The sequence below is a fragment of the Euleptes europaea genome, chromosome 9 (assembly GCF_029931775.1).
Source record: "Euleptes europaea isolate rEulEur1 chromosome 9, rEulEur1.hap1, whole genome shotgun sequence".
NCBI classification, from domain to species: domain Eukaryota; kingdom Metazoa; phylum Chordata; class Lepidosauria; order Squamata; family Sphaerodactylidae; genus Euleptes; species Euleptes europaea.
In genome coordinates this window covers 28,539,671-28,562,127 of record NC_079320.1, presented here as the reverse complement: position 1 = coordinate 28,562,127, position 22,457 = coordinate 28,539,671, and the positions used below count along the sequence as shown (strand labels likewise).

Genomic DNA, 22,457 nt, shown 5'->3' with positions numbered 1-22,457 from the left:
CAGGCGGGAAAGGGATGCGTAATCAAAAGGAAGCCCTGAAGCAGTCGGCAGGGGTGATTGCTGCGGGAAAACGTCCCTGCATAAAAGGCCAGTGTTGAAAGGCAGTTAGCCTTGTAATCTCAGACAGATGCTAATGTTAGGATAATAGTTATTAAATTCCCTCAAGCTTTGATTAAATTCCCTTTGTGGGCTGTGTGAAAATCAGCTGCCAGCCAAATGTTCTTTCAGGTTCATTTTTTTCCTGGAAAGTAATGTTGGGGGAAGCCATTAAATCATACCTTGTGTTGTGAATGTTCATAGTCACTGTCTGTGGCTGTTTTGGCTCTGCAATCAGAGCTCATGTACCGAACATGAAGACATCACAACACTTTGTAGCTAACCAGTTTTAATTATGTGCTACCTCACTAGATTCTGCCCATTAGCTTAGGGACAGAGTTTCCTCCGTTGGTTACATATGCAGTCCTAGATTATTTTTAATTTTTTTTTTTGCAATAATAGCTAAAAATTGCCATGGGGAGGAGGGTTTTAGATTTTAATGGCTTTTTATGAAACTGTTCCCTCTCTCCTGTTTCTGTCTCATTACTCTTGAGTACCTTTTTCAACAAAAGGAGTTTAAACTGTGATGTGCGTACATGTCCGATCACTTTCCGTACAGTCTTTGTTCGACCTACTACTGCCGCTTTTGTACTCAGCTCTTAACCTTCTCTGCTTCCTTTAACAAGCATAAAGAATCATTTCATTTTTTAATTGATTTAATTCATGAATATGCCTGTTATATTTGTTGCATTCCTTTTGGACTGTCTTGGTGTGGCATCTGCCGTGGTTACGTTTATGAAAACCTTTCATTCATTTGTTTTTGATTTGTTCATTATATTTTTTGTTGCAACGCATGTTTTTTTTTAGTAACTTGTCCATAATAATATATTTATAAAAGTGTTTTATTTCCCCCTCCCCTTTTTTTTTTTGTTCCTGGTATGTGGAATGTATGTTTCTTGTGAGGTAAGCCTCTCAGGAGCTGAAAGAAATGTTTTTCTTCGATCTCCTAAGCAACATGCTGCCTGTCCCAAATCACCTTGACTTTCTTCCACACTGCCTGAGGATGGAACTAAATGTTATGGAAGCAATATGATTTCATCGTACTCTGAGTTTCCCCTGCTGCTGAGCCACTTTCTTGGGTGCCTCTTGTGGGGCCAAGGGATCTCACAGTGTGGTGACGTCATGATGGTTTTTAGAGGAATGGACGTTACCAGAGAGAGAGATATGAAAAGGAATGGGGGTGCTACCCTTTGTGCCAGCTATGCAGCTCTGTAGTATCTATTTCTAGCCTCAGTTCTATTTCTTTTCCTTGCTGGCCTTTTTCCTGTCATTGGGTTTCTTTGTGTTCTGCTTTCTGTGCCAGCCACACAGTTCTGGTAATGTCTAGTTCTATCCTCAATTCCATTTCTTTGGGTTTGCTCACTTGATTCAATGCCCTTTTCAAAATGTCTGGCCTTTGAAAGAAAATGTATATGAACACAAGTCAAATTGTTCACACTTAATGTGAGACTGTTGAAACTGGTACAGTGCTAGACAAACCTTTAGTATAATTTTAATTGGGAATTTCTGCTTCAAATTTACCCCAAAAAAGAGAATATTTTTAAGGCAATTTTAAATAATGATAGGATGTTTTACTTCTTGAAAAGCCAGCAAATTGCTTTTAAAAGACGCTGAAACACTGTATCACACTGTATCACCTAAACACAATTGTCATTCTGGCACCATCCTCAACAACTGGAATATGATGAGTATTGAATGCCTCAGTACTGAATGACTAGCAACAATCCTAGGCAGAATTACTCTAGGCTAAGATCATTGGTTTCATTGGGTTTAAACTGGAGTTACTCTGCTTAGCATTGCACTATTAGTCTCCAGACAACTCCTTGGATTATGTTAGAATGAAAGGTAGAGACTGGTTTGAAGGGCCAGTTAAATTTAGAGCTCAGCTGGCATTTGAACCAGGTTTCCCACATCCATACCCAACCAGCTCAGCCATTTTGACACAGTGCTCACAGCAGAAGGAGGCCATTCTAAACTTGTTGTCGTCAGAGTATTTCTGTTAATATACGATGGAATATAACCCAAAGAATGATCTAAAGCCAGTGTGGTATCCCTACATTACATCCAAGCTAAAATACCACAAGTTCACCAGTCGTAGCTATTAGTAAAGTCACCATTATTTTCATTTGTGCGTGTATCCATTCGTTGTAAACGTGTATGTGGTCCAATTTTCAAGGCATTACCTACTGCAGATAGAGCACAGTGCCACAAACTGTGATATTACTTTGGCAGTGCAAGGATATTACCTTGTGGTTTCAGACAGGTATACAGCCCAGGTATATACAGCGACCTCATTACAATGATGAAGTTAACTGAAAACAATGTGGGTATAATATGCCCTTTTGCCTCACCCTCCCATATTGGGGTACTGTGTGATGTAAGCAGCATGTACACATAAACTCCACAAGGTCTTGAAAAGAAGATGATACACATGAGAAAAGGGTCTCTCAAATTGTGTACTCAGATATTTGCATACCCCACCCACTACACATGTTCCTTTGCTGGTAAGTATCTGAATAGGTCTTTGGTTTCCCTGTTTTCTATTCAAAGTGGAAGGAGATGGCCTAAGTACTGCAACTATACTGGTGCCCAGATCCCCCAATACCTTTATCTGCCCCTTTGTCTTCAGTTTTCCCTCTTTCTCTCCCCCTGGCAGCCTTTCCCTGGCAAAAGTCTGACTCAGCTGTGCAGTGCCATTTTGGCTGTTGGGCTGGACCCAGTGGGACACTGGGGAACCTACAAAAACCTGGGAGCATTTTACTTTCCCCTGTATCCCCTTCCACACATTATTTCCTCTTTCTCGCCTCCTGGCAACCCCCAAATCCTCATCTTTCCGTGCTTCCCTCTTTCCGTCCCACTCACAAATATAATTTCCTTTAATCTGTGCTTGATTTTTTACATATGAACTTCATTTATATCCCACCTTTGTCTACAATGAGGACCCAAAGCAGCTCGCATCATTCTCCTTGCCATCATTTTATCCTCACAACAACCCTGTGAAGTATGTCTAGCTGAGATTGTGTAATGGGCCCAAGGTCACCCAGTGAGCTTCCAAGGCAGAATGAGGATTTGAACCAGGGTGTCCCAGATCCTAGTCCAAAACTCTTAATTGCTGCACACATTGGCTCTCAAGGGCAGTTGCTGTTGAACACAGTAGCAAGCAGCCGAGCATGAGTCATGAGAGTGAGGTGGTAGCAAGTCCCCTGGCAGTGGCTGCCGAACCAGGCCCCATGAATCCTCCCTCAAAGGCAAAAAACAACAACAACCCTGGAAATAGCTCCGCCTTGTCCCCCTGCCTTTTAGTGACAGAAACCAAGGCTGGAAGGTTGGCACTACCATTGTGGTTGCCTAGCAATGGCCACTGAGAGCATTCATTTCTTAAAGCTATGTGGGCTGCTGCTATCATTAGGGGGAATAATCCCCAATGTGTGTGTGGTTTTTTTTTTTTTAAGATTTCAGATTTTTCAGCAAATCTGGGGCTTTTCTCAGATTTGGTAGAAGATTTGGTAGAAGCTGCTGCCAGTCTTAGTAGACAATACTGACTTTGATGGACCAAGGGTCTGATTCAGTAGAAGGCAGCTTCATGTGTTCATGTGTGTATTTGTTTTGTCTTTCTGTAACCCCTGTGTTTAGGTTTAAGTATCCACAGATGGGGACACATTGAGAATTAGATAGATTGATGCTGAAACCCATTTCCTGAAAGTATGCCATCAGATCCAGATATGCATTTGCCTGGAAAACAAGTTATTTTTAGCTATTCACAACTACTCAAATGTACGATCATTATAATGGTGGGTGTTTAATGTACAATACAATGATGGCATCTATCACAACAAGAGCATGCAAAATTTAACAGTACTTATGCTAAAAATATCCGTTATCCTTAGGAATTATAAAGACCTTGTACACTCACCTTCAGATAGGATATATTATGTATTTACCCCAAACCAGGCATATATATGAGATCCATATTAAGGGCAACATAAAGGATCCTGTGCATCTCAAAAATACTTGGGTGCTATCCAGTAAACATCATTCATAATTTAAGTACTGATCATTTGTGTGATTGCGGGGGGGGGGGATCCACTTTGTTCAGTGGAACTTACTCCAAAATCCATGTCAATGAATATTAGCTAAAATACTATTGAAATTAGTGGGACTAAAATTCAACTTTAAATGGGTAGACTTATTGTTTGAGTTAGTTATGTTTCACTGATTGAAAATTGTTGGATACAATTCCATGTATATTCCATTAATCTGAATGGTGCCTAAATACAGTTTGCTTTTGTAAAATATTTGCACCTTGGTTTTTGACCCACACTGGTCCAGAAAGCAGTGTAAAACAGCGCATTCCTGAAATGCGCCCACGGCCTTAGGAGGCCGCCGAAGGCCTCTGACATCACACGGGGCCCACACCGGCAGCACCCGGAAGGTGCACGCCAGCGTGAATGGCCCCAGCACCGGCGTGCAGGCCTGGACACCGGTCCCCAAATGACGATGCAGCAGCGCTTGGCCTGGACGCTGCCGTAGCCTCCCGCCAGATGCCGGCACAGGCCGCAGCGGCAAGCCGGGAGGCGTTCCTGGGGCACTTTGGTGCCTGCTGGGGGTGGGGCCGACAGTAGTCGGCCTCCCAAGCCATTTCAGCTCGGGAACACCCCTTTTTGTTTTTGCCGAGGGTTGCAGTTTTTTGTGCTGGGCGGAGGTTTTGCCAGTGCTGAAACCTCCTTAGGAGGCAACACCGCTAGTTTGCCTCCTAAGCCTGGCGCAGGCAATCCTTTCAGGAATGCGCTGTAAAACTGCAGAAAAATAAAAGTAAAATTTAAAAACCAATTAAAGAGATAACATTCAATATCTAATAACAGTAGCTAGTATGAGAAGATAAGCTGCACATGTTTAAAATACAAGAAATAAAACATATATACATAAAATAAAACAAGAATTCTGACTTTAATAATTAGTAATAGAAATAGTAACTAATAGTAAAGGTGCCTGGACTAATTGTGAAAGCATCAAAACCAGACCATCCACAAATTTCTGCGTATTTGGGGAACACCCCAAGTATGAAGGAGGAATGACTTCATAAATTAGCCAGCCGTCTACCCCAAATAAATCTAATAGGAACAAGCTTCAGAAGGCATGCAATATTTGGGAACAGCTGAGGAAAAAATAAAATAAAAAACATACAAAGGGGGACAAAGAAATTAGCATAGTCAAGCCCTTAAGAGCTTAACGTATCATGGCTGGGGAGATTTCTCAATTGTTTATTCCCTCTCCTACCTTGTGATTCTTTATGGGCTTTGTAATAGTTATAAATATAAAACAATTTTAGTGAAGTTTATGAGCACCTATATTTATTTGGATGAGATCCTCTGATTTGTGAGAAGGCCAGAAAATGTTGCCTGGCTATATCCAGTCACAATTTTAAATATTCCAGACTTAAGAAGGAATGATGTATGCTTCCCTTGCTTTGTTGTGTGGGCTGATAGAAGCTGTCAAACTCCACTTCTGCTATATGACAAACTGCAGACATTACACATAAGATCAGAAAGCTGATCTTTTAAACTATAATCTATACTCTTACTCAAATGCTGGGTTGCTGTGCTCTGTTCCCTCATATTCCATTACTATACAGTAAGCAGTATTGCCCTTATTACAAACCAGTGTGCTGCTTACATTTTTTTTCTCAGACTACATTTACCTAGTCACTTTTTAGCCATTACACTCTAAGGCATACCACATCTGTTACATGGTGCTCCAGGCACTATTACTGACAGATAATTCAGTGCATACTGTGCCAGTGATGAATTATTCTTTATATTTGTACTTAGGAAATAAACATTCAGTCTTCCAGAGTAGCGTTTGCATTTTCCAGGATCTTTTACATTCATAACTAAGTGTGTGGTCAGACAGATAACATGGAACAGGTCTTCAAGCCCATAGTATGCAGAATGGAGGTTTAATTTTGATGGTAATAAAACCGGACTGCCATTATACTCATGTACTTAACACAGATACATTCGTTGGGACACATACCTTTTACAGACCGTGATCATATAGTGGTTAGTACTCTGCATTGTACCATATATCTTTTACTAATACAGCTGCATACAGCTAGAAGCAAAGGTTTAAAAAAAAATTGGAGCCTCCAGCCACTGAAGGACAGTCTAAAGATATAATAAGGTATAATGTTTTAAACATGAAACTGACACCTCAGTAGGCAATAAATAGAAAGTATCAAGATTAGCAAATAAAAAGCCATCTTTCTTATTTAATCTTGGCTGGATTATGCCAGTTGATGTGTTTCTTTCCTTTCAATTTATAGCAGCCAAGAGTTTACTGAAGAAACCGGACGGAGTGAAGGTAAGCTACACATTCTGGGGACACCGAACAATGTGTCTCATTCACTTTTCATTACCATGTGACCTTCTAAATTCTCTTTACTTTGGCACTGAAATAACGAGTTCTCTTCTTGATTATGTTTTTAAAACATATATATATGTGTGTATATATGCTTGTATAAACTGACCCCTTTGCAGCTGACTGTGGTGCTGCCATTTTGAAATGGAAGCCTTCTCATGTATTTGACATTCCATTTGAATCAGTGGGATGTCAGAAGACAACCTCAGGGTGTGGCTGCTGTTGAGTTTCATTCTGCCAGACGTACGGTAGTTGGTGTATTTTAGCAGAAATAAGAGCATTTATGATCTCAACTAATAAGCTCAGACAAAATACGAAATATAGGTAAGAAATACAATGGTCTTGCAATTTTCCTAGATGATTTAGGTTTCCTATACTTATTCCCCGGATTGCATAGAGAGATGCTTCACAAATGAATGTATGGGATAAATATTTTTTAAAAAAATAGCCAAGGAATAATGCAAGCTGTTACTGAAAAAATGCCATATTTCTCCCCACCAAAGGATTTGCTAGATAAAATAAACCATCTCAGCTGTCATTAGAAAATGTAATTTATTTTCTTCTTCTGTTTTGCTAGATTTCAGTGGATTCTCTCCTTGATTAATGCTTTTATCCTTGCAACTTTTTAAAAAACAATATTTACTTTAATACCTAATTGACAGTATATTTGACCTTGACTTGTTAAAATATATGGTATTTTCACACTTAATGGGAAAGCACCCTAGCAACCTAGGTCCAGTCAAGATAGGTCACAGTCTTTCCTCCAGAGGCAATGCGATTCTCCCATGGACCTGGAACACATCACAGTATATTACTTGATATACTGAGGAAATATAATGCTTACATGCTATCCCTTTCTCCATGTGTTCTCTAAATCAGAATCAGACTTATTTATTTGGGGCTATATGAAAAGAAGGAGCCCCATGGCGCAGAGTGGTAAGCTGCAGTACTGCAGTCCAAGCTCTGCTCACGACCTGAGTTCAATCCCAACGGAAGTTGGTTTTAGTTGGCCGGCTCAAGGTTGACTCAGCCTTCCATCCTTTCAAGGTCGGTAAAATGAGTACCCAGCTTGCTGGGGGTAAAGGGGAGATGACTGGATAGGCACTGGCAAACCACCCCGTAAAACAAAGTCTGCCTATTAAACTTTGGGATGTGATGTCACCCCATGGGTCAGGAATGACCCAGTGCTTGCACAGGGGACCTTTACCTTTTATATGAAAAGAAGCTATCCAAAATCATCTTGTTGATCTGGCTGGTTGTACTGTTCGTCACTGAATGATTTCAGTAGATCTCATAACATATCCAAAATGTGTCCCAATTCAGTTAGAGTTTGTTTTGTTCAGTGCCATTATCTCGCACAGGTCTGTAATAGTCTCTGTCAAAATTGGTGTGTTTAAACAGTAATGCTGATGACAGCTGTTGTCAGAACTTTGCTGGTACTACGTTTATGGGAATCTGCTATGCCTGGTGTTCTCAAGTAGTTAACTTAATGTGTGGGTGGGAAATGTGTATTTTTACCAGTGTCCAGCTATTTGTTTTCACCATTGTTCTCATGTAGAAGATCCAACACCCATCCCATAATTTTGCTTCCTTCCTGCATATTAGGCCTTTAAAAACAAACATTACTGTTCTCCATGCATTAATACTTCAAATCCAACCAGTCACATTTTCTTCTTTTCCTTTCTTTCTGACTGGTCAATTCAGAAAAGGAAGTCCAGTTCGAGTGTTCAGATGATGGTGAGGATCTTTATCTGCCCGATTTTTCCTCCTATGAAACGTTCACACTTAGAGATGAAATAGTTGCATTTAGATCTGTTAACATAACAGGGGAAGCTGCAAGACTTTTCAAATGCAGGCTTCTGTACCCAATAAACGTTATGTGACTTTTTGCATTAATTGTTTGACATTCTTCTGGAGCAAGGTCATCAACTGTACAAATACCGGTGCAAAGCAGACATTTTGCACTTTCACACATGCTAAATAATGCACTGTCAATTCACTTTCAATCCACTTTGCAGCTGGATTTTTACTGTGTGAAATGACAAAATCCACTTGCAAAGGATCGTTAAAGTGCATTGAAAGTGGATTGAAAATGCATTGTTTAGCATGTGTGAAAGTTCCCATAATGTTGGCCAGTGCAACTATTTTAGTGCAGTAACATTGTTAACTGAAAACCTTCCATATATTTGCTGTAATCTCTGTGTATTAAAATTAGTTGAGATTTTTTTAAAAATCAGATGGCTACCCCTTCAAGTGTACTTAGAGGAGCTTAGTCTGAAAAGTTGTTTCAACTGGAATTATCGCTGGAACCAGTTCAGATAGATACGGTGCAGTATTTTTAACAAATAGTAGTAACAGAAAATCTGATCTGCTTACACACACAAGTATAGTCCTCCTTTCTCTGTATGTATCAGATTATTTTCTCCTTTGTATGTATCAGATGATTAAAAAAAATTAATTCTGTCATTGTCTCCTAGGTCTGAAAGGCATCCTAGGAAATTAGATTTTATTTCCCCATTTAAAGAATGCAAGCTCTTTCAAGTGATTGCTTTCGAGTGTCTTCTTCCTAGCTATGCATTTCTGCTGTGGGGTAGTAGAGTTCTTTAAGGATGCATTCAGACATGAAGCCAAACTGGCATTAAACCTAAATGTGAACAAACCTTTTCCCATGCCTGATCCTTGCTGTTCTCCCTTCCCTTTATGCACAGAAATCCTGGTTTAAAACTTCCTCTCCTTACTCATGATCTGTGAATGCATGTGACTTAACCGTAGTTAAACAACACACCACCACCCTAGCAAACTGGTTCTAAAGCAGAATTTAATCCTAGTTTAGAATCCTAGTTTGTGAGAAGAAAATAACTTTGGTTAAGCTGTGTGCCTACATTCACATGATATGGGTAACTGGAGTTAGTTTTAAACCAGAGGGAAAGGAGGAAGAGCTAGGCAGGTGAGCAGGCAAGGCAGCAAGTTGGGGATTGTGTATATTTGGGCTTAATCTTGGATTGATGTGACATTTGAATGCACTTTAAGTGGTTCATTTTTAGCATTGAAGAGCCGCATTCACCGGTATTGAGCTACCACTATGCCAGACCAAAACACAGCACAAAGTCTTTATAAAACATTTTAATATGCACATTATACCCCTTTAAGTGTCCCCTTGACTAACATTGAGAAAAAAATGGATTGGATCCAACCAGCTTTTCTACTAGTGAAAAGGGGAGGAAGGAGTCCCTTTTGACCACCCATGGGATCATGGGACCTGCCTAGACAAAAACCATGTGGAACTGGGGCTGTAGGAAGAAAAGGAGCATAGTGAGATTGAATGGAAAAAACTGGCTGGATCCAACACATTGTAAGCAAACAAGAAAGCCAAGCCAAGCCAAAGGTACACAAAAATAATACCAGCTGAGGTTACATCTGGCTAAGTGAACAAGCTTAATGCACAGCTTTATTGCTGGTGTGCCCAACAAACTGTCTTTATCATATGTAATCACAGTTTCAGAAATCCATCACGTTGCCATCATTCAGCCTCAACATTTGGCTGGGCCAACCAGTCATCATCTTCTGTTTTCTGTATTACAGCCCAAGGGGGCAGAGCCGCATAGGAGCCAGCGTGACCTCTACGCCAGCATCCATGCCACTTGCACAGTGCAAACTGGCCCAGACGCCAACAGCAGTGTGGGGCTCGGGCGCCAGCGTTGCTTCATAATAGCATTTCCCCGGTGTACCTCCCCATGCTAGCATCCTGGGAGGCATTCCGGGGGGGTGCAAACTGCCTTTAGGCAGCCTCCTAACCCCTTTCAGGCCAGGAAAGCACCTTTTTGCAGACGCCCAGTTACAGCTGCAAAATCGTGGCACAGCCCCATGGAACTCTATGGAGAGTGTCATGGGTTTTTCCCGAAAATACCTTTTTTAAAAAAAAAAATTTGGTTTGCTGCACTGACAGCAAGCTGCTCTGGAGGTGGCACAGCTGTGCTGCCTCCAGCTGCTGCCAAGCCACCACTCAGGAATGGGCTGTATATCTTTGTCTTGGAGAGATGGCCGGAAGTTGGCATGAAACCCCATCCTCCCTGTCTGGAATAGAAAGAAGGACATAAGAATTTCTCTGTTGTGTTAGTTCAGCAGTCCAGCTCAACCTCCTCCCTCTGACTGGCTGGGTAGGTATCCTAATTAGGTCTGTTGGGGGGAAAAAATCGGTAAAATTCGGGTTCGGGTATATTGGCCATTTTTTTCCAGGAAAACCCGAATACCGAATTTCCTATACCGGTAAAGGTAGGAATTCGGCTTTAAATTTGAGTTTTTTGAAAAAACCAGCCATTTAAACCCTATGGGGGCTTTTTGTGGAGAAGCCTGGCTTTAAATGGTGGGAAAGTTCGCCCCGAGCCTCCATAGAGATACAATGTATCTGGATACATTGTATCTCTATGGAGGCTCAGGGTGAACTTTCCCACCATTTAAAGCCCGGCTGCTTTATTGAGATACATTGCAAAGACCACAGTAAAGCATCTGAACACAGCCACTTTGCCAATGCTTTTCAATGGAGGAGGATGGGGGCGACCCCTTCCAGACCCCATAACTCTGACCCCCTGACACAATCTTTACAAAACATGGGGGTTCTTGCAAGGAGAGTCCCTTCTAGCTACCCCGAAAATTTGGGACCTCTACCTGCAAAAATGCTCCTTCAAGGAGCCACGGAAAGACGTTCCCAAAAAAGCCGGATTTTTATCCGGCTTTTTCAGGAATGGCAAATTTGGCTTTGCCAACCTCCCGGATTTTGCAGACTCAGTAAACCCAAACCCGAATTTTACCGAATTTGCATTTTTTTGGTTCGGTTTTTACCGAATCAACAGCCCTAATCCTCATACAAGGCAGAAATAAAGGTCCCAATTAGGAGGGATTCTGTCGTAGGTAGAAGAAATGTTATAATGGTGAATGGCAGATTCCGAATTGTACCTGTCTCTGCCTAAGTGGATTCCATTTACAAAGTTTATTGGGTTTTTCTTTCCTGAACGTATGGAAGCCCAGCACAGCTACATTAAAATCAGTTGGAGTTTTGCAACTCCAGTGACTTGACTAGGAAATGGACAGTGGCCAACAGGTTAATAGGAAGGGTTTACATTTTTAAAAATATTTTTAGATAACTTGATATGATTGTTAATCCATTTGGGGAGAAATAATTTTGTGTAGTATCTTCCTCTGGTCCATCCATAATTCAGGAATTCATGTTGCTCTTAAGCGAGAGAATAAATAGGTCAGTTTCTCTTTCTCAAAAACAAATGTAGGCACCCAATTATAAGGTGTTTCCAAATATATGCTATGGTGATTTTTGTAGGAACCCAAATTCCTCTTATCTGTATGCCTTAAGAAATTGTATATTTGCAAAGAGGGTTTTATTGAGTTGATCTTAGATCTAGCTTGACATGCCCTACACTCTCCCCATCCAAAAGAACATGATTCTGGAAGCAATTCATGTGTTTCACTCTTTCCGTGTCTAAGTGGCATGTACTTCTGTACTGTACCATCAGTACAGAAGGCACTACTGTGTATATGTGGACATGAGGGGATTCCTGTGTGTTTTTAGTGAAAGATATGCTATGGCTTGGGTCACCTTCAAGCACCAGCTCTGCACCTGTGATGCACAAGTGAAGGTTTTGACCCCAACTTCTGTTGAAGAGATGTCCTTCCAGCAGTAAAAGTTGCTTGAATAATATTTGATTCCTGATCAGTTTTTTCATATTTCATAACTTTTCCTTCTGTGTATCATCATCTTCTTTTTCTTCTGTTTTTGGAATGCTGCTTTTGTGGAAAGTCAACTCGAACTCACCTTAAGTTTGGGGGGTAGGGGTTGTGTCAGGGGTGTAGCTTAGCATGAGAGAGTGAGCCAGTTTTACTGTTATGCAGAGAAATGGTGCATTGATCTGCTCCATGTACTCTTTTTGTAATTCCGCATATATTCTAGTCAGCATTCAGTAAGACCAATAAATGATTTTTTGAAGGAAGTTGGGACGTCACTGAAGAAGATCAGCAACTTTGACGTAGTACCTTTCTAAAATGTGGTTGGGATAACTATTTATAAAAGTATTCAGAGTATTTATGAATGTGTCTATATCCCTGTATACATGACAGGGAGTATGTTTTTTAAAAATATATTTAGCATATTTTATCCCTCTTTTCCACCAAGGAGCTGGTATACATGTTTCCATTTTGTCCTCATAACAATTCTGTTAAGACAAGAGGGAATGGCTGGCTCAGAATCACCCAGTGAGTTTTTCATGGCAAGCAGGGATTTTAATGGGATTTGCTCAATCCTAATCCAGCACTTGAAACACTGTACCACACCAACTCTTTGTCAAACCTCCTTGTCATTAATGTGTATTGCACAGTACTGTGAGAGCTAGATGGAACTGCATTAGCAATTGTCCAAATATAACACAATTTATTTCATAGTGTTGTCCGGAAAATCATACTAGAACTTTTCCATATTACTGGAAAAACCATTACTGCCATGTCTCAGAACCCATTTGTTTTTATTGTCCTGTAACTGCATTGGAGAAACCTTCCCCTTTTATGTGCATTAAATCTTGTTCTCATTCAGAGCAAAAGGATAAATAGTATGAGAGTCACGATACTGGCCTAGGCTACAAGATTATTGTACAAATCACTGGGCAGTTGTAAGGATTGCTAATGTTATACAAAAGCTAAATGTTGATTGATGTTGATGATATTTAGGATGAGAATGATGTATGAGACCAAGAATCCTCTAGCATGGGACTTCGTCTCAGCATGAATGATCTTTGCTAAATGATGCACTAACCCAAAGTTTATTTATTTAATCCTTACAAAAATTCTTCAAGGCACATAGTTAACATTTTGCAGAGGAGTAATCAAAGCTGATATCATCTGGTTGCCTAAGACTGCCTTGAGAATTCCCCGAGTAACCTTCAACATAATGCACACTAGAATTTTAGTGCTGTGATTCGAAGTAATGTGTTCACACAATTACTGCCATTCTTTGACACAGGCACCTCTCTTCAGGTCTTCAGTGGTTTTTAATGAGGATCATTTAATATGATATATGCAACTTCTATGCCACAATTTAAATTTATTTGTTTGTTGGCAAAATGAATGAATAAACAGTTTTATTTCATTTTCTTTTATAAGTTATACTTGAATTTGGTTTTTACAGTCACCGAGGGAAAGTTTCTATTTTCATTTTGGGGTTGTTGTTTTGTTTTAATTTTCTGCATGTAATGCTTTACCTTCTCTGATCAGTGCAACTTTCCATCTATTTTATATGCATCTCAAGTATTTTACCTGCTATGTCCAGAACTGGCAAAAGCAATGCAGTTTTTTTAATCAAACACCAGTTTTTAGAGATAGCTTAATTTGATTTTGATATTAAATAAAGAAGTTACCATAACGTATCTTTGTTTACTACCATTACATGTGAAGTGCAAGGAGTAAACGTTTGGGGGAATTTTAGAAATAGGTATTAGAAGTGAAATCTTAATATTTTTAAGGACACAACTTAATTATTATTTTGATGGCACAGTTCTTATTTAGTTAAACATAAGAGAATATTTTGTCCAAAAGCTTTGTTTAAGAAAACAACTCTCACACTAATATGCAGCCTTCACAGAACTTAAAATGTTATTTGAAAAGATATAAATATTATAACTCATATTTAAATAATCTGTATTCTGCCTAAAACTGTAGTTTAGGAAATTATCCATTGTTTTGCATTGATTTTACAAAGACATTGGATTCAACCCCACAGCAAAGAGATAGAATTATTTGGTTTTAAGCTATAAAGATATGTTCTAATTTAGGTGAGATTCCATCTGTGCCCAGAGAAAGAGAAATGTATTGTGTCAGGCTGTAAGATTCAGCCCTGAACTAGAAACCTGAGAGCATTTTTGAAACAGTTGTTTTATTGATTCTTTAACATCAATATCCTGCCTGTGCTGCAGACTACAGAAGATATTTCTTGTGACAAAATGAAATAGATATGCTGGATCTGAAATACTAAAAGCATTTCTGTATAAATGTGATTTTGGGCAGGTTTGGGGTTCATTTCCCAGCTATCAAGGAGTCACTTTGCTGTCACCATGGCAGCAGCTTGAGATTTACATGATTATAATGAATATATGAATCTCCAGCGCTGTTGGCTTCCATATAAAACCCAAAGAGGTGCATTTGGTTTAATAGTGTCACATGCAAATAGGGGAGATGGCCAATGGGTCTCTGGAAATGTAGGCCATTTCTCTCTCAACTTTGCCTTAACTGCTCTTTTCTTGGTTTTAAGCTACTTTTACAGAATGTCTTAGTGAAAGCTATGCACAGGCTATGCAGCACCTCCTCGAGCGTTTCTGAACTTCATTGGGAGAAGCTGCTATAGTTCCTTACCAAGTCTGTTGCCGTTGTTCCTTTTGAGTTTTATGACTTACTTCCATATCTATATCTGTGTATAGGTCTTCTATATAGGGAGATATAGATATGATTATACACTGAGAGGTCTAAGGCTTGTCTGTTTCCTTTTTCTGCATACCTACAGATAAACAACAAAACCAACGTGGTAACCAGCCCCAAAGAAAATATTCCTACCCCGGCGCTGGTATACCTGGATTTTTCCTTTAACTTACCTTTTGAGTTCCATTTCTGGTTTTTCTTGCTTTTACTTTGTTTGCCTTCCAAAACTTTGAAGCTTTTCCCCTCTGTTCCTTGGGAAATGAGGGATTGCATTCTTTTTTAAGAGGCAGTTCATTGTGCAAGTGTGTGCTTCTGGTTAGCCGGTGTGACATAGTACATGGATGTCATTGTGCAGTGGCTTTGGTAGCCATAGCTGGACTTTATTGCATGCTGTGTGTCAGAAAGTGTGTAGATTTGTGTTGCCCTTAGCTCTTCGTCTGATGATTGTTTCAGAATTTATAAAATGCTGGTTTAAAAAAAATCAAGGAGAGCTAACAAGACTATTGCTAGGCAACAACCAAATAGACCTTATTCCGCTTTTCAGTCTCTCCTTTCTCAGAAAACCCAGCAGGACTTTGCAAGACTCTACTGAACTGAGATCAAGAGGCATCTAGTCCCAAGGCTTGTTATGAACCATGGCTGCCCTTTAATATACAGGGATGATTACTCCATAATAGGCACTGCAGGGAATTTATAGCTAATGAGTGAGGCTACTTATACATTGTAATTTTCCTTTTTTTGTTACATATTCCCGTTTCTCAGGGCTGTGCAAAAAAACTTGAAAAGTAAATCCTGCCACTTAATTACCAAATTTTAAGGAGCCTCCCATCTTCCATAAAAAGCAGTGACAAATAGCATTGAAGAATTGCCTTTTTAGATGTAAGGTACTGGAGGAAAAAATGTGCCCTCAGTTGTATGCGTGAAGTTCCCATAGCAAAGTGCTTTAAAAAGCACTGGCTTTAAAGATTCTTCTGTCAGGTATTCCCCCTAATGCCTTTGTGTGAGTTATGAAGTCTTCCTCTTCCCAAACATGTCCTTAAATGATGATTTGTCCTTGTGTGCCACCAAGCCTTCCAATATTTTTTTGCCAATGGAAAGATGAATTAAAATGTAGAAATGGTGCCATCTTCCATTATTACTCTTTATGAGTATTTGTTAATCTCTGTGGTACAAAGTGGATCATAGACTGATGCTGCCTCATGCTTCTAGTGTTGTCTGTTGGGCGGGGGGGGGGGTGTGGTCCCGACCCTGCTTAGCCTGGTGTGGTCCCTTTTTATATTTGTAGACTGCATACTATTGTATTAGTTGCGCAATTAGCATAGATCACCATGCTTGCTGTAGAAACTGTGATCCACAAAGCAAGGTGTGGGGAGTCCATTTAGAAAGCAATTGGCTAGCAGTTTGATCTAGGGCACTGGGAAGCACATGAGTGCCTCTTTTGATCTCCAGAGCTTCAAAGCCCTGTGTGTATGTAAATAATGAATAAGGTCTTGCATGCTGCTACAATAGATATGGTGGTCTCCCTCGCTGGCTTGCCAGTTTCATCCTCTGGCAGCAGCTAACATTGCTTTAGCTCTTGTCAGTGCTTAGCACATGTCATCTGGCTCTTCTCGTTCTCCCTCTCGGTACTGAGAAAACTGTTTACCCAGAACTGTTTTTTTCCCCCCTTCTCTCTATTTTGTTCTCACTCAGGAGCCCCAAACTACCGTAATCCACAATCCAGATGGAAATAAGGTATTCAGACAAAAAATAAAAACAAAGCAAAAAAATACACTGTTCTTCTCTTTCAAATTCCACATTCCGTTCAGTATTACAAGGCACTGTGTGCACATTATGCAGACCTTCCCTAGGGAATTCTATCTGGTATTCGCTCATTAGAAGACTTCCTTCCTTTGCAACTGTAGAGTACTTTCTCCGCACACTTTCCATGTTCCCTCTGCTGTAGCAGAGGTCAGTTGAAGTTGAGAGCTTATACCTTCTGGGAGGAGCCTTTCTCCGGTACTGGTGTTCATCTCTGGCTTCTGACCTGAAACCTAACATTCGTGAGGAGAAAAAGAAGGTTGCCCCCAGATGCTGATCTTACGTAAAGGCTGTCCATTTGCTGAAATTCAAGAAAGGCACTTAAGGAGATATGTCCCATCTTGTGTTTCTCAGCATGCTCATTCTTCGTTGTAAAGGAGGGGTGGGGACTTGGTTTTGTTTTGTTTTGTTTTGTTTTTGTCTGGCACATATTTCAAATGTTAAGTTGAGCCATGAGCTGCACCCAGATCAGTGTACAGTCTTTGCATACTAGGTCATGTGCATACCCATTCACTTAATTTAACAAACACGTTTTAGAGGGACACACTTCCTCTCTTCCATATACCCATTCATGTTTCTGTCAACTCTCCCTCCATTTTCTGCCTAAGATTTTGCAATGGGTAAAGAATGGATGAGTCAGCTATTGGCAATGAAAATACTGAGAGCTCTTGAACCCAGGCTGTCTTCTCCATCCTGGAAAGGCCTAATTGCTAGATGTCCATATTTAGCTGATGTGACAAACTGGGGGAAATATATGGGGCCAGACAAAAACAGCATGGTCCATGAGCTTTGTAAAGGGCTCCTTGGAAGGGGAAAGGGGACTTTACTGACCTGTGGACCAGAAACTCCCCACCCCTTTTTGTCACATGATCTCTGTAAAGAACTTCAGACTTCTTTGAGAACATTATCCAGCTGCTCATACTTGGGGTGGCAAATATGTTCTTTGGATTTCATGGGTATTATTTTAATGCATTTTCACCACTCGTTTTCTTTACTCTGTTGTTCATGATAGCTGAGCATGAGTTATAATTTTTATTGCACAGTAGATAACCCCCCCCCCCCGCGCACGTGCATGGTCTTGGAAATGAACTAAGCCAGGAGTGGGCAACTTTCCACTGTTGAGCTGCTACCTTGTTCATTCTTGCAAGACTCTTTGGAACTGCAGCCTTCGTTTACAAGAGAGATAGAGAGAACTCTTCTAGCTTTTTGTCATTGCTGCTTAGTAAAATTTGTCATTGTCAATACAATTGTGGATGTAGTTTTCATTGCTGAACAAGTTGCCTGTTCTTGGAGTGGGGAATACTATAATTAGTGCCTCATAATCCACTAATCAAAGAAACTGTCTTGGTGTGCTCAGACATCAGTCTCCTTGTCTGATTTATCTCATCAAATTTACTTATGGCTACACCATTTTGTGTTTGTGGATTGTATTTGAGCAGGAACATAATATCACTGGCCTTTTTCAAGCATGTATCCTGTATTTACACCTCCCCTTCATTTTCCATACTTATTTTGTAGTTTCTGGCCTATTTTATACATAAGGTGGATTGTGACATTTACTTTGCTACCATGTGCTTGTGAATCATGTTTTGCCTTTTACGTTGCCTCAGTATGCAGTTGACAGCCTACATTTTCACTAGCATTGGATTTTTGACCGCAGAGTAGCAAAACCAAACCAAATGAAACAGAATAGCTCTTTGGCATGACTGCATTGGTAAAATAGTGGGAAATTGATACATACCTGTCCCCTGCACCTTAACACCAAAGCATAACTAGACAAGAAAATCACTTGTTAGGGAAATTGCTGTTAGGTTCTGTTATTTGCACCCCCACCCCCACCCCCACAAAAAATGTGTTTTAACATGATGGGAGACATGAATGCTTCAATGGAGCTGACTTCTTCTCCTGTGAGCTAGTGTACGGTATTTCTTCTTGTATATGTGTGGACTTCGTAAACATTTTCAATGGCGTGTTATATAACCTATGACGCATGATACATCTGTGTATGTGGCTCGACTCTTGAGCATTCTAACACTGGACAGAGCATGATAGTCTATTTGGATTAAGAGGGTGACGTTGAAGGACGGGTGGAAGGTGGGGCTTAGTGATATATCCATTGGTTCACATACATCTTGTCCTTTTAATTGTCAATATTGCATTAAGCTTTTCCAAAACTTTAATTTGACTCAACCTTATGAAAACACAGAAGGACACTGTTGAAGCTTGTTGGCTGGGTTAGGTTAGCACTTTCGTTATACCAAGCCAAACATCTGAAATCAATGATCATATCTTGCAAACAAGCCCACAGATGTTACTGGCACTTAAAGTTTGTTCATAGCTTACTTTTACACATATACCCATGTTAACATTTGTGGCAGAAAAAAGCAGGGGAGTGGGGAGATCCAGCTCTTTCTCACCTAGAGGCAAGTGCAAGTTACTGTTTACAGACTTATTATCAGCTATTCCTTATTGTGAATGGAATGAAGTGATGTGGCTGCCTTATTATTGTTGGGCTAATATTTTTAATGGGAAATAAAGAACCTTTTAAAAACTTATTTTGTAACTAGAAGGTATATGAAGAATATTATACTCCTTATCAGCTTTGACACTGTCCTTCTGGGTGCAAAGACCTAATTTTCTCATTATCTGTAGTACATAAAACTCTGACAGCAATCAGAGATGCTTGCCTTTTTGACAGTATGGTGAGTTATAAATAGCTCCCTGATGAACCACTGATTTGTTAATTGGCAGGAAACATATCTGCAGAAAAATACAAAGCGGGCCCTCATTCTGAGCAGACTTCTTTACTTATGATAAGTAGCCAATGTCTAGCTTTCTCTTTTATTCGACTTATCATAAGAAGGGCGGCCAAGATTCAAAGTACAGTTCTACATTTCCAGTGACAGTTTTGGCTGTCTTTCTTGGAGCTGAAGACTGCTCCAAGTCACAGGCTGCCCCATGTCACAGACTACCTCAGAAACGTCCTTCAGTGCTGAAAGTGCTTTGTCCTATGGCATAGAATGACTATAGTTTTAGGAATACAATCCAAAACTCCTAAGGGGATTAAGACATTTAGTTGTACTGTTCCTTGGACCCCCGAAAGTCTGAATTTTTGAAACTGAAACGAAATGCATCTATCCAAAACATATCCAAAAAACCACAGATTGGATTTTAGCCATATAAAATCAGTGGGAACTGATTTGTATTTGCTATCATAAATTTAATAAACACTGTGTCGGGCTGCAAGTAAGTTCAGGACAAATTTCTGCATGGCATGACTTTTCTGCCATGCATATTTGCCTTGTTTACAGTGGGTAGTTCTGGTGGCCATCTAGTATAATTCACCATTATTTGTCTAAAAAGTATCATCAGAGGCCCAAGAGAGCCCATTTGCACAGTAATATCTCCATTCTATTCCTGTGAGTTCAAAGTAGGACAACAGGAAATATATGGGATGTTTTTTAATGTTCCCTTTCGGAACTGCTTGACCTTTGGTTTCAGGTAGAAGCAGTCCCTCTTTGTGATTGTCTGTGTGTGCCTTGCAGTCACGCGGTCTGCTTCTGGCCTTTGCATGATTTGTACAACAATTGTAAATCCCATAAGGAGGAAAGCAAGGTAGGGGACTCATTAATGAATTTCTGTTATACTTCTCAACAGGAATCAACAGAGAGCTCCAACACAACCATTGAAGATGAAGATGTAAAAGGTATGTTTTTTTAAAAAAAGATTTTCAAAGACAACATTGTATATAATTCCAACATCTAACATTCGATTTTATTTGATGCCAGTGTTCGATGCATTTCATACATTTACGCATAGGGCTTCTGAAGGATCTTGGGAAAATGTGATCGCAAAAATTTAGCACATCAGCACTCTCTCTCGCTCACTAGATCAGAGGTGGCACATCAGAGTGCCCTCTCCTTAATCACATTTAACAGAGTGGCTGGGTGAAAAATTGCAGAAAGAAAACTGATGCAGGCCAGTCCATTGTAAAAGTGCTATTTCTACCATCAGCCACTGGCCCCACTCCTCCAAATTAGCCATGTTGTGTGTATATGGGATTATAGTATATAGGAAGAACTACTCTGTGCTACAGCCCTTACAGTGATATTAGACTGATTTTTAGTATCATCAGTGATATATGTCGTTCTAAAGACTACTTATTTACTGAAATACCTACCACAGATCTCAAGGGGAAACAGACTGGCATGGGTTGGATCATATGTTTCCTCCATGCATGGCAGAGGAACAAGGGTATGAATTCCTTCCCTATCCACCCAGCACTCCTGACTTAGATCAGGCCCCTTGATGTCTATGCATGGGCATAATGCTTAGATTGGGTGTATGCATCTAGGCCTGAACAGGGCACTCATTACCCATGGAGAACTGATCTGGCCATTTCACATGGGGTATCATAAGCATAGACCCCCTATGGAAACCCATGTGAACGTCCTGCGGGCTTGGAGGTGGGAAAGATGTGCTAAGTGATAACGAGGAAAGGTTTGGTCAGGGATGATTCAGTCTTGTTCTGGATTTCCATGCCTCCCAGGAACACATGGGCCCAATCCATATTGACTATCACAGTAAACAGGAAGAGGGTACTTACGATTTCCTTGCTTTTTTTCAGACTTGAAAACAACTCCTGTTTACTTCTTTGGAGGAAAGTACATGTACAGTACATATAAGTTCCCCCTTCGGAGCAAATAGCAGCTCCCTGTTTCGGTTAGGGAAAATGGTATAGGAAGGGAGACTTTAGCACCCTTTCCCCGCATGTCACGGTCCCGATTCAGATCAGAAGCCCATGCCCCTTGGAGTCATAGACTGCTAGAGCATGTGAATCATGTGAATCAGCACTCAGAGCTGGCATATAACATGTGAATTGGCCCTCCTATTCACTCCATTTCTGGGTTAAGACATTATAGTCAAATGTGTGTGCAGGTTCTGTTCAGTTCCCCCTTGTGTGGTGCCCAGTTTTGAATCAGGGCTGGGCCACGCATGGAGAAGAGACTTCAACCTCCTGCCCCCCTGCTGCTTGGTTCTATTTGGCCTAGTGGGAAAATCTATGTGCATGCCGGGGAATGTATTATTTTTCCCGAATAGTGTCTCTCCAAGACTGTTTTAGATTGGAGAAATGGTTGGTTGAGACTCCTTTCCAATGCACACCATGGTCCTGATTTGAAACAGGCACTAGCCATGCAGGAGCTGAAGAGAACCTGCACCTCACCTCTGTTGCATCTGGCACCCGGTTGGTAGGTCCCCTCCCCCAGCCCCAGCCCCAACCTGTGTAATCTGAAATGTATAGATCTCCAGTCACATGTGGGGGAAAGGGTATTGTCCAGACAAGGCTTCTGATTAATTAAAGCTGCAACCCTGTGCATGCATACCTTGCAATAAGCTTCATTGAATACAGTGGGACGAATTAATAAACACGTGTTGCATTGCCCTGTAGATAAAACTGCAGAAATAGAAAATATTAATTGTAATTTTATGTTGCAGTCACAATTATGTATGCCTTCTAATTTTCTTTTTTCTGTTTTAAATCATGTATTTCTAAACGACATTTTTGGAAATCTGTTCAGATGCCAGGTTTGGGGTTTTCTGGCCCAGTTACTGTTTTTTCATTTCAATTTCCCCACTTCTTCCTGCTGCTTAAACACTCTTTCATATTCTCTAAG

At 40.4% G+C, this 22,457-nt stretch overlaps 1 protein-coding gene across 15 annotated transcripts in view; it reads left to right on the top strand.

Moving 5' to 3' along the window:
• CAMK2D (calcium/calmodulin dependent protein kinase II delta) overlaps window positions 1-22,457 on the top strand; it is a 164,540-nt gene that overhangs the window by 117,189 nt on the left and 24,894 nt on the right. For 2 of the 15 annotated variants that reach the window (XM_056855961.1, XM_056855960.1), the window contains exons 13-17: window positions 6,422-6,456; window positions 8,218-8,250; window positions 15,068-15,127; window positions 16,675-16,716; window positions 20,440-20,488. In XM_056855961.1, the coding sequence (XP_056711939.1) occupies window positions 6,422-6,456; window positions 8,218-8,250; window positions 15,068-15,127; window positions 16,675-16,716; window positions 20,440-20,488 (219 nt within the window). Of the gene's footprint in view, window positions 1-6,418; window positions 6,457-8,217; window positions 8,251-15,067; window positions 15,128-16,674; window positions 16,717-20,439; window positions 20,489-22,457 lie in introns of all 15 variants that reach the window. The other 13 variants (XM_056855959.1, XM_056855958.1, XM_056855962.1 and 10 more) reach the window with 7 other exon arrangements.